Below are 13140 nucleotides of genomic sequence, written 5' to 3' on the forward strand. Positions count from 1 at the left end.
GATTCAAAGTATTGTATTGTAATGTTTATTGGTTTGAAACTTTGTTTGTTTATTTGTTCCATGGCTTAAACACAAACCTTTTCTCAAGCAGAATTTTATAGCTTTCATCAAGTTTGGTGAGGATTGCATACTTTTCTGGGTTGTAAATGATCACAGTGAAAATGGTGTTGAAAAAAACTTCTGGGTTATTTTTGTTCTACTCCTTTTAGTACATTGCCATAACATGTATATCATACAATCTCAATTAAAAGCCACTCTAATTTGTGTTTAGTTTATGTATGTCAGGGTGTTACAACCACTGGGGGATGTAGATATAGACAAGCTATCCCAGTAAGTATTGGAGGTCGTCTGGATGTTGATACAAATTTTGGCATTAGAAAAGCTTTTCTTCCTCAGGTATATATAAACTTTTATTTCCACTGATCTGTTATGCTTATTCTATGTATGATAAAAGAGATGTTTGCTTGAGTTGAGTTGAGTTGCTTATTTAAACTTTATATGCTTACAGGTGGAAACTAGCTTAAGTCTTATGTTCTTAATAATAAAATGACTTTTTTTACAATGTGCAGGTATATTGAGATGATTTCTTTGGAGCAATTCTTGACAACATTTGTAGTTGAGGCCTTTAGAATGGAAGAATGTATTTCACTAATTTTTGTATACATTTCTTGTTTTGTATTTAGTGATAAAGGAATCTGAATTGGGCATAAATTATGTTGTAATATGATTTCTTAAGTCTAGACTAGTAGACTAAATATTGTAATTACATTTGAGTAATTAATAAAAATCTATTTATGTTACCTTATTTGGCTTCAACTTTCATATTTGTTTTCTTAGTTTTGCGTAAGTAAAAAAAGATTATGTTTCTCTAAGCTAATATAACACATGTGTTATACTAAAGTGTAGTATAACACAAAAAAAGTGTTATCCTAAAGTATAGCATAACACAAAAAAAGTGTTATACTAAAGTGTAGTATAACACAAAAAAAGTGTTATACTAAAGTGTAGTATAACACAAAAAAAGTGTTATATAATCGACTATAAATAACATAATTAAACACTTATCTATATATTAAAATAACACAGAAATTGTGTTATCGTTGACAGTACAATAACACATCTGTATAACACTGATAAAGTGTTATGTAAAGTACCCTGACCTACGATAACATAGTCGGTCTTAACAAATCAGAAAGTGTTATCGTATGTTTTGATAACACATTTTTCGTGTTATTAAAAGCATTTTTTCTTGTAGTGAGAGGAAGCTACGAGCATCAAGATGATTGATGACGGCTAGCAGCTGATGGCCTTACAAACTGGCATCTATGCAGGGTCCCCGTAATGGGAAGACCTCCAGCAGAGAGGATGCCAAAGGCTCGACAACTTCATTCGTTGAGCACAAAAATATATTAGCTTGGAAGATACCTTGATCAGAGCATTTGGGGGGGCCCATCGTCTTTTCCACTCTGACGATGCCATGCCTCGTGGCCTCAGGGACCCAGTATCCACCCTATGCTCCTGTCCAACCAAGTGTGACGGGAGCCCAGTCCAGTCCAGTCCAATTGTCTCGTCAGCTGACTATAGTAATGTGCCACCCGCTGGTTTCAATGTTGCTCCAATAGGATATGGAGCAACGCCCACTGGGTACAGTGTTTATTAAACTGCATTCAGTGTTAAAGTTGATGCTCCATCCCAGTCCGCAGTACCCAGCTAGTCCCCCGATGGTAATAGGCGCGGGGGCAAAGGCAAGGGCAGAAAGCCCAAGGGAAATGGGGCAGTGCATAAAGTACAGGTAACTGTCCCTGAAGAGAAGTATGTTTCATAGTTCTCCAAGTACACTAACTTAGTGGACTCTTAAGAGAACATCTTTGTGGCCACGGAAAAGCACGTCCATTACTGGAAGCCACAACCCATTCGGAGAGACAGGGAAAGGTGAGAATCCCAACAAGTTTTGTCGTTTTCATAATGATGCGGGGCACCACACCATTGAGTGTCTCCAACTCAAGGATGAGATAAAAAGAACCTCATCAAGTTGGGACACCTTTGCCAGTATGCTCAAGATGGAGCACGTCAGGCTCAAGCCCCGGCTGCGGTAACCCCTGTACAACCCATAGCCCCCAGGATCCGAGTACGGAACTCGTAGCTCCACAACAACAGATAGTCCATGGACCTCCCCCGATGAATCGGCATGTGGGGACCATCTCTTGAGGACCCCACTTGGAGGCACCTCCCGAGGCTCGCAGAATAGGTATGCACATACGTTAAACTATGATGGTGAAGTGTTGGCATTAGCTCGATTTCCCACCCAAATGCCCAGGAGGATCGACCAAGTCATCACATTCTCTGAGGATGCGCTCGGAGAGTGCACTTTCCACACCACGATCCTTTGGTGATCGAGAGAAAATTTTCCAATAAGATGGTGGATTAGATCTTGGTGGACAACAAGAGTTCAGTGAACATCCTATTCAAGTCAACCTATGAGAAAATCGGGCTAACCATAAGCGAATTATCCCTATGCACCTCGACTCTATATGGGTTCTCGGGGGAAGGTCTCATACTGATGGGCCAAATCAAGCTGCCCATGATGCTTGGAGAGGTATCTCGCCAAAATTTTATCTCCTGCACCTTCGTGGTGGTGGATTGTTCATCGACATATAATGCCATCTTGGGGCGTCCGACCTTAGTGGAGTTTGGGCAGTCACCTCCATTCGACGTCTCTGCATGAAGTTTCCCGTGGATCGGCATAGTCCTAGGAGACCAAAAAGAGGTGAGGCAATGCTACAATCTGTCCCTCAAGCAGCCAGTAATGGTGGTCGAGGTGTGATAAGTCTATTTTAGAGTAGGTTTTAAGGGTGTGTTTTTAATCTTTTAAGTTTTTTTGGTGCATAATTATTCTTGTGTTTTGTTTGTTTTCAGGTTTTAGCTATAACTCAATGGTTAGTGTGGATGTTGTGTAACTGAGGGCTAATTCAAAGATAAATGATGGATTTCTTCCATTAAATGGTGTTTGGTCATGTTGGGGCACTTTAGAAGAGATCAAGGGTCGCAAGAAAGATTTAAAAGTTGATGTTCTAAAAAAAAAAGCTATTTTGAGCTGCGTCTCTTGAAGTTGGACTGTGGCGCTGGTTTAGTGAGAGAGTTGTTTTAAGTGCATATTTCGAGCTGTGGGGTTTTATTGCTAGGCTGTAGCGATATCCTTTTGAGCCGCAGTGCCATCAAAATTAGAGGCTCTTCAATTTGGGTCTATCGTGATAGGGTCGCTGTGCAAGAAAGTTGAGCCGTGGCACTTTTGTATGTACGCATTTTGAAAATAAGGGCGATTGTGACTTTTAACAGGAAAGATTAGGGTTAAAGAGTTTTAGAAAGAATGTTCTGAAAGGAAGCAAGGGGGAGGAGAAAATAAGGAAGGAGGCAAGAGGCTGGTTTTTTATCAGAGGAAGTAAGGAGAACACGTTGGGAGCAATTTCAGAGATTTAATCTACAATTCTTTTTCTTTTTCACTTATTTTCTTTATGTTAAACTCTAGTATTCTGGATTTCATAGTCATGTTTATGAACTAAGTTCATTATTAGGGTTTCTAATTGACTCTCTTAAAACTCTATTATGATTTAATGCATTTATCTATTTCTTCTTTATCTAAAATTTACTAAATTTGTGTTTATTGTGTATGTGATTGATTGCGCACCTTTTACATACAATTTATGAATTGGAATCAAAATCTGAAAAGTGATATTTAAATATGCTAAATTTGAGTAGACATGGATTTCAATTCAGAACGAGAGTATCAAATTGGTTTATGCGTGTTGACCCTCGATTTGGTCAATGACATGGAGTCACTAAAAACGATAAGAATTATAGGCTTGAACACATGAACTAAAATGATACAATGATTTTATAGTGGTTCGGTCCCAAAGATTAGTAATAACCTACGCCCACTTAGTCTTTTTATTGATGTAAAGTACAAATCCTGCGATCAACGAACTAGGATTCGCTAAGTTTCACAAGCTCCAAAGTTGAATACAAAGAATAGTGTAAAAAAACACTTGTTCTCTCTCTGAATAAAAAATACTGCCTCTCCTCTAAATGAATCCCATGAGTCCTATTTATAGGTTTAGGACTATACATATGGGCCTATGGGCCATCCTAAACTTGTGCTACAAGCATATTTAAATAATAACAAAATTAATGATATTTACATATAGATAGAATTAAATATCCTTGAAATATCTAACTCATAACCGTATCTAAATGCTGGCTTCAGCCCTACGAGCAGATCTAGTCGGATATGTCAGCATATCTTCTTCCTTACTACTCAGCATATTCCTTGTGCCTATCGGGTAGCTCAATTTCTTCTTGATACCCTGGTCGTTGGTCGACCAGGTCTTCACCAATAACCAGTCACGTATCGTCCATGCAAATCTTAAACATGCCACATCATCATGCAAATATTTTAGGGAAACATTTGCCCCCAAGTTTATTTTAATACATCAGCATTTAATAAACTTATTCGACCAGCAATCTAGTTAGCCTCTCACATCTGTCAATACTTACTTGCTCGAAAAGGTAAGTAATCATTGTTCTTTTGGTTCCCCAGACACGTTTAGACGGTTATTACGATTCCTCATGCATCAAAACCCTATTCTCATCATTACTTTCCATTAATGCTCCGAGCAGTATAAATATAAGTCCCTTCACCCTTTTTCATTTTTTACCCAAACCTTCTCTCTCTTCAAGAACGCTTAAAAAAAACCTCCAAGAAACCCAGAGATTCCAGTACGATCTGAGGCATCCTCGAGCATCTTCAAGAAAAACCTTAGTGATGTCTTCCACAATCCATACTTCAAGTAAGTTTTCAACGCCCTACTCTTATTTTTGTAGCAATCTTCATGCATTTTGGTTGTGATTTACCTACTTTCGTAACTGGTTTACACTGTTCTTGGCGAGTTTTGGGTAAATCGGGTTTAGGAAAAAAAAACACATAGAATAACTATGCTAGAATAGGGATTTTAAGAAATTTAATGTGCAAAAAAATGTTTAGAAGGAATATGTGGTATATTTACACTGATTTCGGGTCTAAAATCGAAGTAAAAATTCGATTTTGGGTATTTCAGGAAAATTGGGTTTTTCCTGCCTATTTTCAGTGTTGAAAAGTTTTTCCGAAAAAACTTTTCACATTAGCTTTTTGATCCATTTTTCTAACCTGCTCGCATGTTTATTGTGTTTTTATCGGGATGTTGCTGGTCGTATAAAAGCTTAACTTTTATACACGAGCATCGCTATCCTTACTTTTATTTTTCTTCTATCTGTTGGTCGTAGATTTTCACTTCCCCTTTACTCTTCTCAGATCTTCATGAATGATCCCTGGGGAGGTGAGAGACCAATAGACAACGATCTTCTCACTCTGCTTTTCAAGGATCAAGATCAACCTTCTCTGCTTTTTCCAATGACTCCGGCACCACCCCCATTTCCTACGACCAGCCTTCCACAAGAACTTCCAAAGAAAAAGAAAAACCACAAACTCACCTACCAGCCAGCCAGCAACCAATACTGAGAGTCCTTCAAATGATCCTCAACCTTTGAAATTTGCACCACCAGAGATTCAGCCCAAGGCCGGTCCACATGAAGGGCCACGAATAGAGGTATCCTGGAATATCGCCCCTACGAGCGTTATATCAAACAGGATGGTGGCTAAGTACCCCAAGAAATACAGGCTTCTTGGGATTACCTTGTAAAAGCCCATACCCAACGAGAGGGTAAATGTGCCCGGATGTGCCTATAGTGCATGGTCGCGATATCACATAGAAGCAAAGATAATCTTGCCTTTCCACAAATTTTTCTAAGGGGTGGCCAATTATTTCGAGGTTTCCCCATTCCAAATAATCCCAACGGATATAGAGTACTTTCAACACTCTATATCCTGTATAATCACAAGAAATGGCATGTGGCTACCCCTCATGAGATCAACTACTTGTTCGATCTCAAATCAAACCTCAACCAAAGCAACACGAGGTCCTTCAACTTCTATCACCAGGAATCCTATCGCACATTCTTGAGTGATATAACCTATAAATCCAAGGTGGGAAAGTACTTTCAAGAGTACTTTCTCACGACCGACCTGGTCGCAGACAACCTAGCCTTCATGCAAGGAGATAAAATATTTAATCTCTGCTTGACATTCTTCTAGTCATTTTGCATCTTTTCCTTGTTCTTAGTCGGTTTGCATTATGCCTAGGTCCATGGTACCGACCGAACCCTACTCAAGAAATGGAGATAAGAGTTGTAGCCCTGGTCACAAAGAGCAATTTGAGGTTGGTCGGCCTATTAGAACCTCACCAAGAAGTGAGGGGATGCACTGCGGGGAGTTCCACTAGAGAGGGCACTGAATAACAATAAAATCCTAAGCAGCAACAAGATGTGTCACAACCCCAAAGGGGTCGACCAATGGGAGTGACCATTCGAGAACCCAACCCCAACACTCGTTCAGCTAATATTCCTCCCCCGCATGGGAGAGGAAAATAAAAATTACCTGAATATGTTGGTCCTATACTCGAATCCTCCGATGAGAACGGAATAGATTTTTTAATCTAAGATAAACTACCCATCCCTTATCATCTATTCGATAGGGACAACAATTTTAATTTTACGACCAATAGTTTTAGCTTTGACTTCTTCAAGAAAAATAGTGAGTGTAGTAGTAGTTCTTTAGAATGTAGTGACTAGAAATTGTAATTCAGGTATACTACTCAGAATTTCTTTTAGTATGTTTCCTTATCATGCAAAACTACTTCTTGATGTTATCCCAAAAATTGGCATATCTAACGTGGCACTAAAGTTGGGCATGTGGAGCAGACTGGGTAGACCCCCTGGCAAGTTGGTCGGTGTATACGTGTAGGGTATATGACAAGTTACTGCTTGGCATGCTATCTCTAGAGGCATAGCTGCTCGGCAGGACCTCCAGAAATTTGCTGGTCAGTATGACAAGCAAATTGGTCGGAATACACTTGACAAATGAATAACAGTCACTGCTCGGTACGTTTGCCAGGATAGAACCTGATTGGTATGACGAACAAACATACCTGGTTGGATGAAATTAGTTACACTCTCCATTAGCACTCCACAGGAATTGCCCAACCACCCGCAAAGAGCACCTAACAGCCCTAAAAACTTAGTGAAGGCTCCTGAACAATAGGACAGCAACTACCTGCAAAAAGGAAGGGATATTTCCCCATCAATTATGCTCAGGCGCAACCCTTGGGCGAGAGGAACAATATAAATACAAACTTTCCACCACAATGGAGAAAAACAGACACACAAAAATAGACTTCCAGCCAGCACCAAAAAAATACCGAGCAGCTTGGCTTGGTACTCAACAGTGATTCTGCCATATTGTATTGTCTTTTACACATAGAAATCCACTTGTAATCCCTTGTGATCTTGTGTAAACCTTCAAGATTAATAAAAATCTAAGAGGACGTAGGTCATTTCCAATATTTGGGGCTGAACCTTTATAAATCCTGGTGTTCTCTATTATTTATTGCTCATTATTACTAGGTTCTTGGCCCATTTATTGTTAATTAATTGTCTAATTGAAAACTCTCTAATTAATTATTTGACTCTGCGTCGATTTGCTAAAAAACTAGTCAACATTTTGGTGCTTTCATTGAGAGCCTAAGACAATCACATTCAGATTCTATTGCTGCAAGGATGGTAGTCTCAACCAAAAGGTCAAGCCAAGAGCCTCCAGAGCCCGAGGCTAAAGTCTCTCACCAAGTCCCATCAATGAGAAATTTCAATGGGCAGCGAAGTGACTTGCTGCCTAGGAATCCATCTAGTGTCAAGGGGTACACTGCTAGGCCCACCGCAATAGGATGCGGAGCTGCTGCCTTTGCTGGAATCACCCATGTAGGAACATCAGGTGGAGCTGCTGCACGAGGTACCAACAAGCCAGGACCTAGAGCTAAAGGTCCTGGACAGTATGAGCCCCACATAGATATTGAAGGACTTGACCCTGAAAGTAATTAGATAAGGGAAGTCATTGGGCAGATGCAAGATCATCTTGCCTCCATGAACCAGGGGCGAGCCACTACGCAAGAGGCCCTTAATGAAGCTTTCGAAAAATAGAGATAATTTCATGAATGGATGGATCGACATGCCCGGGAAGTGCAGGCCCGCCAGGAGGACATGGAGCGCTAGACTCGGGAAGCGACTGAATCCATCTGCAACAATATGCCATAGCAGCAAACCCAAAGTATGGGAACTGCAACTGGAACTACTGCCCAAAACAAACAATGTCCTCTCGTTTTTGGTTTTGGTGAAGGTGGCGTGCATGGGCCAGAGGCTCAACCTTAGAATGGGAATTAGGGTCTGACCAGGAGTCATAGATTTGGTTGGGGTGCTCAGGCCAACAACAATAGGCAACCTTTACTAGTGGACGAGCAGGTCTTGCCCAGTCATGGCATGGGACAGAACCTAGCCAGAAATTTTTGGCCAAGATCTAAGGGCAGTGGCCATGACAGGAATCCTAGTGTTGCACGATGAGATGGCAATCCCCGAGCTCTAGCAATGAATAGGAGTGGTCAACCCCAAAACCATAAGCAACAACCTGGTCGGTACAGACATCATCAAGAATACTGACCAAGGTCCCGAAGTAATGAGCATAAGGTTAGTAGCACATACAAGCCCCATTATGCTGATGGGTATGACCATGATGAGACAGCAAGCAAAGTTTGCCAATAAAATAATCAAGGTCAGAGAGATAACCATCCCAAAGGACCGTTTGTCCTACAAGGGTAGGATATCCCAAACAACCAACCACCTCGAGGTGGAGGGTTCCAGGGAGTGCCTCTAGTACCAGGCCGAGCAGACAGATAGAATGTCGGGGGAAAACCACTGCCAAACTTCATTTTCAACTGAATGAGCCCCATGGGAGGTGAAGACCTTCAAGATGCTCTTAATCGCAGTAGGGAAAATTAAGATTTGAACAGCATAGCTTCGCCCGAGCCTGTTCGGGATCCGAGAATGGATGAGGTCCACAATGCAGCATAGCCCCAGGCAGCTGCAGACCCTTACATCCAAGCCCAACTGGATCTGTTAACTTGACTGGTAAGGGACTTGACAACCCCCAAATTAACAGATATTGAAATGGAGAGGCAGAGAGGTTCCCCATGTTAAGACCATATTAATCAGCTGCCCATACCTATCAAATTCAAAATGATGACAAGGAAGGTGTACTAGTTGTCCAGGAGCATACTCCCAAACATCCTCGCTACGAGTGTGAGCCCATCACATTCGGCGAGGAAGACATAAGGCACGTACATCATCCGCATAATGATCCGTTGGTTGTAGAGGTACAGATCGCTAACATGATCGTAGCCCGAACAATGATTGGCCATGGGTAATATGCCAACATCCTATTCAAAAGTACCCTGGACAAGATGAATTTAAGAATCAGAGATCTGGAACCATGTGAGCAGTTGTTGTATGGGTTTACAGGGAATGGCATGGCCCCGGCAGGAAGCATAAGGTTGCCTTTGACAGTGGGAACAACACCTAACAGCAACACTGTAATGTCTTTGTTTGTGGTAATTGACATCCCTTCTCTGTACAATGCCATGATAGGCCGACCAACCTTATATGACCTCCGAGCAGTCACTTCAGTCTTCCATCCTCTCTTCAAATTCCTAACCCGAGCAAGTATAGGATGTCTTAAAAGGAACTAATTGGTGGCTAGAGAATGTTATAATTCGTCGGTAAAAAAGGCAGGGAAGGCAGCCTGCACCGCACAGCCTGTAGGGCCCAGTCACCAAAAATAGGATGCAGCCCAAAACGAGGGGAAGACATAGACCCTCGTTTTGGGGATATTTATACGGGGGTGAGCCAAGTCGAAGAATTAGAAGAGGTCCCGATTGACCCAAAACATCTGACCAGGGTGGTCAAGGTAGGAAATGGATTGTTTGGGAACATAAGATCTGCCTTGATCCAGTTCCTATGGAACAACCAAGATGTGTTGGCCTGGTCTCATGATGACATGGCAGGGATCTGCCCAACCATTATAAGCCACGCTCTCAACATCGATACCAAACACTTTAAGCTCATACAACAGAAAAGGAGGTTACTGGATCCAGCGAGGGCAAAGACATTGAAGGAAGAAGTTGAGAAGCTACAAAATAACGACTTCAATAGGGAAGTTTTCTACCCAGTATGGGTGTTCAATCGCATACTGGTACCGAAGCTTAATAAAAAGTGGAGGGTGTGCATAGATTTAACTGATTTAAATAATGCATGCTCGAAGGACTTCTTCCAACTTTTGAGAGTTGACTAGCTGGTGGACGCTACAGCCGACCACGATATCTTAACTTTTATGGATGCCTATTCAGGATACAACCAGATAAGTATACATCCGCCCGACCAGGAGCACACCAACTTTTGCACGGATGTGGGGCTGTACTGTTATAAAGTTATGTCGTTTAGATGAAGCTACGTACCAGCGACTAGTAAACCGTATGTTCAAAGACCAAATAGGAAATAACATGGAGGCTTACGTGGATGATATGTTGGTAAAATCCAAAAAGGTTGGGGGGCACATTGAAGACTTGGAGGAATGCTTCAATATCTTGAGGCAATATAGAATGAAATTGAACCCCTTAAAATGCTCCTTTCATGTGGGTTCGGGAAATTTTTTTAGGATTATAGTGAACTCCCAGGGAATTGAAGCAAACCTTGAAAAGATAAAGGGACTACTGGACATGCCCTCATCAACTAGGATCAAGGACGTGTAGAGTCTAATAGTTAGCATAGCAGCACTCAACAGATTCATGTCCAAATCAAATGATAGGTGTATTCTGTTTTTTAATATCCTTAGAGGCACAAAGAAATTTAAATGGAGTGAAGAGTGCGAACGAGCCTTCCAAGCTCCAAAGCAGCAGCTGACACATCCCCCTATCCTTTCAAAACCTCTGGAGGGTGAAGAACTATGCATATACCTGGCAGTAACTCAACATGCTGTCAGTGCAGTCCTGGTCAGAGAAGAAAACAAGATCCAACATCCAATCTACTATGACAGTAAAAGGCTAGTCGAAGCCGAGAGCAGGAATCCTCTAATTGAAAAATTAACTTACTGCCTGCTTTTGTCGTCCACAAACTTCGCCCATACTTCCAAGCTCATCCCATAAAGGTTTTTACCAACCAACCATTGCGCCAAGTTCTGCTAAAACCAGACATCACTAGTCGGTTACTAAAATGGTCTATAGAGCTCGGGCAGTATGAAATCACTTATCAGCCCCGAATAGCCATTAGAGGCCAAGCTCTTGCAGATTTTGTAGCTGAATGTACTGGGATGCCAGGAATAGATGAAGAAATAGTCGAGCAATCACCAGAGTCTGGACCACTGCCCAATACAGATGTTGGGCAGAACACCGAGCACCCAACGTCTAGTACTGTTCATTCTGAGGAAGAACCCCAGGTGTGGAAGCTGCACGTCGATGGCTCATCTACTGACGGACTGATTGTCTGGAGCCAGACTAACATTAATCATTCTTGAAGGGCAATGCATCCACTGTGCACTTCATTTTGGATTTAAAACATCCAATAATGAAGCAGAGTACGAAGCATTAATCGCGGGGCTGAGGTTAGCAAGGGAATGAAGGTTGAAGTCTTGGAAATATATAGTGATTTATAATTGGTTGTCTATCAAATTCTCGATGAGTACACTCCTCGGGGAGAAAAAATGATGACCTGTCTTGACAAGATCAATGACCTGCTTGCTCAGCTCAAGATATACAATATCCAACAGATACCAAGAGAACAAAATGCCACAGCAGATGCACTGGCTAGTCTAGCCAGCAGTGCTGTGATAGACAAAGTCAACTTGGCTCCTATAGAATACCTGGTCTAACCAAGTATCAACCGGCCAGAACCATTCTTTCTTATAGACAATACTCCATCCTGGATAACCCCGATTGCAGTATATCTGGAACACGGCATCCTGCCTAATAGTGGCAATGAATCTAGAAAATTAATAAGAAAAGTTGCTCAGTATATAATCCTAGATGGGGTTATGTAAAGAAGGGGATTCTCCATGCCATTACTCAGGTGTGTCAACCAAAAAGAATTAGGACGACTGCTGGAGGAAGTTCATGAAGGTTTTTGTGGGAACCATGCAGGGGGCAAAGTCTGTCTAAGAAGATTTTAAGGCAAGGTTATTTCTTACCCACTATGAACGAAGATGCCTTTACATATGTTCAGAGATGTGACAAGTGTCAAATATCTGCCAAGATCGCTCGAGTAGCCCCAAGTGAGCTTACTCAAATGTAGAGTCCATGGGCCTTTGCTATTTGGGGAATTGAACTCATTGGTCAGTTACTAAAGGGAAAGGGAGGAGTTCAGTATGCAATCGTGGCAGTTGATTACTTCACCAAGTGGACGGAAGTCGAGCCACTGGAACCCATCACTTCTAAGAAAGTACTGGACTTTGTGGTGAAAAATATACTCTGCATATTTGCTCTACCCCAAAAGATAGTGTCTGACAACGACACTCAGTTTGACAACCAACTGTTTACTGATTTCTATGCCAAACATAACATCACAAAAAGGTTCTCAGCAGTCTCACACCCTCAAGCAAATGGGTAGGTAGAAACAGTTAACAAAACTCTAAAAGACACCCTGAAGAAGCGTCTAGAGCTGGCTAAACGAAACTTGCCTGAGAAAGTGCCCGAGGTACTCTGGTCATATAGGACTACCGAGCAAACGACTACTGGTGATACCTCATTTACACTCATGTATGGGTATGATCCAATGCTGCCAGTCGAGATGAGTCCACCTTCCCATAGATGTACAGTGTACAACCAAGATTGTAACCACCAATTGTTGGCCGAGTCCTTAGACTAGATTGAAGAAAGACATGAAAAGTCCAATATACGCCTAGTTGCTCACCAACAAAAAGTTGCCCGGTACTTTAATTCTAGAGTTAAGGAATGAAAGTTTGACGTGGGAGATCTAGTCCTGCGAAGAATATTCCCAAAAACTCGAGATGCCTCAGCAGGAGTGCTAGGGCCAAGCTTGGAAGGTCCTTACCAGGTCACAGAGATAGTACCGCCTAACACGTAAAAGCTAGCATGTTATGACTGTTATATTATTTCATAT

At 41.7% G+C, this 13140-nt stretch overlaps 1 protein-coding gene and 1 long non-coding RNA gene across 2 annotated transcripts; both read left to right on the top strand.

Moving 5' to 3' along the window:
* The first annotated feature begins 321 nt into the window (after positions 1–321).
* On the top strand, positions 322–800 carry LOC133794048 (uncharacterized). The gene is made up of 2 exons (XR_009875099.1): positions 322–396; positions 570–800. It is a non-coding gene; the product is annotated as an uncharacterized LOC133794048 (long non-coding RNA).
* Positions 801–11335: 10535 nt separating this feature from the next.
* Positions 11336–12627, top strand: LOC133796000 (uncharacterized). Its single transcript, XM_062233482.1, has 2 exons — positions 11336–11461; positions 12358–12627. The coding sequence occupies exons 1-2, from the start codon at positions 11336–11338 to the stop codon at positions 12625–12627; spliced, it is 396 nt and encodes a 131-aa protein (XP_062089466.1).
* Positions 12628–13140: the final 513 nt, after the last annotated feature.

The sequence above is a fragment of the Humulus lupulus genome, chromosome 8 (assembly GCF_963169125.1).
Source record: "Humulus lupulus chromosome 8, drHumLupu1.1, whole genome shotgun sequence".
NCBI classification, from domain to species: domain Eukaryota; kingdom Viridiplantae; phylum Streptophyta; class Magnoliopsida; order Rosales; family Cannabaceae; genus Humulus; species Humulus lupulus.

Excerpts from the sequence above, each read along its gene's own strand:
- LOC133796000 (XM_062233482.1), top strand. The coding sequence starts at position 11,336 with ATGCCAGGAATAGATGAAGAAATAGTCGAGCAATCACCAGAGTCTGGA. Across the intron at positions 11,462-12,357 it reads ATTCTGAGGAAGAACCCCAG|TTACTAAAGGGAAAGGGAGG; the intron begins GTGTGGAAGCTG and ends CTCATTGGTCAG.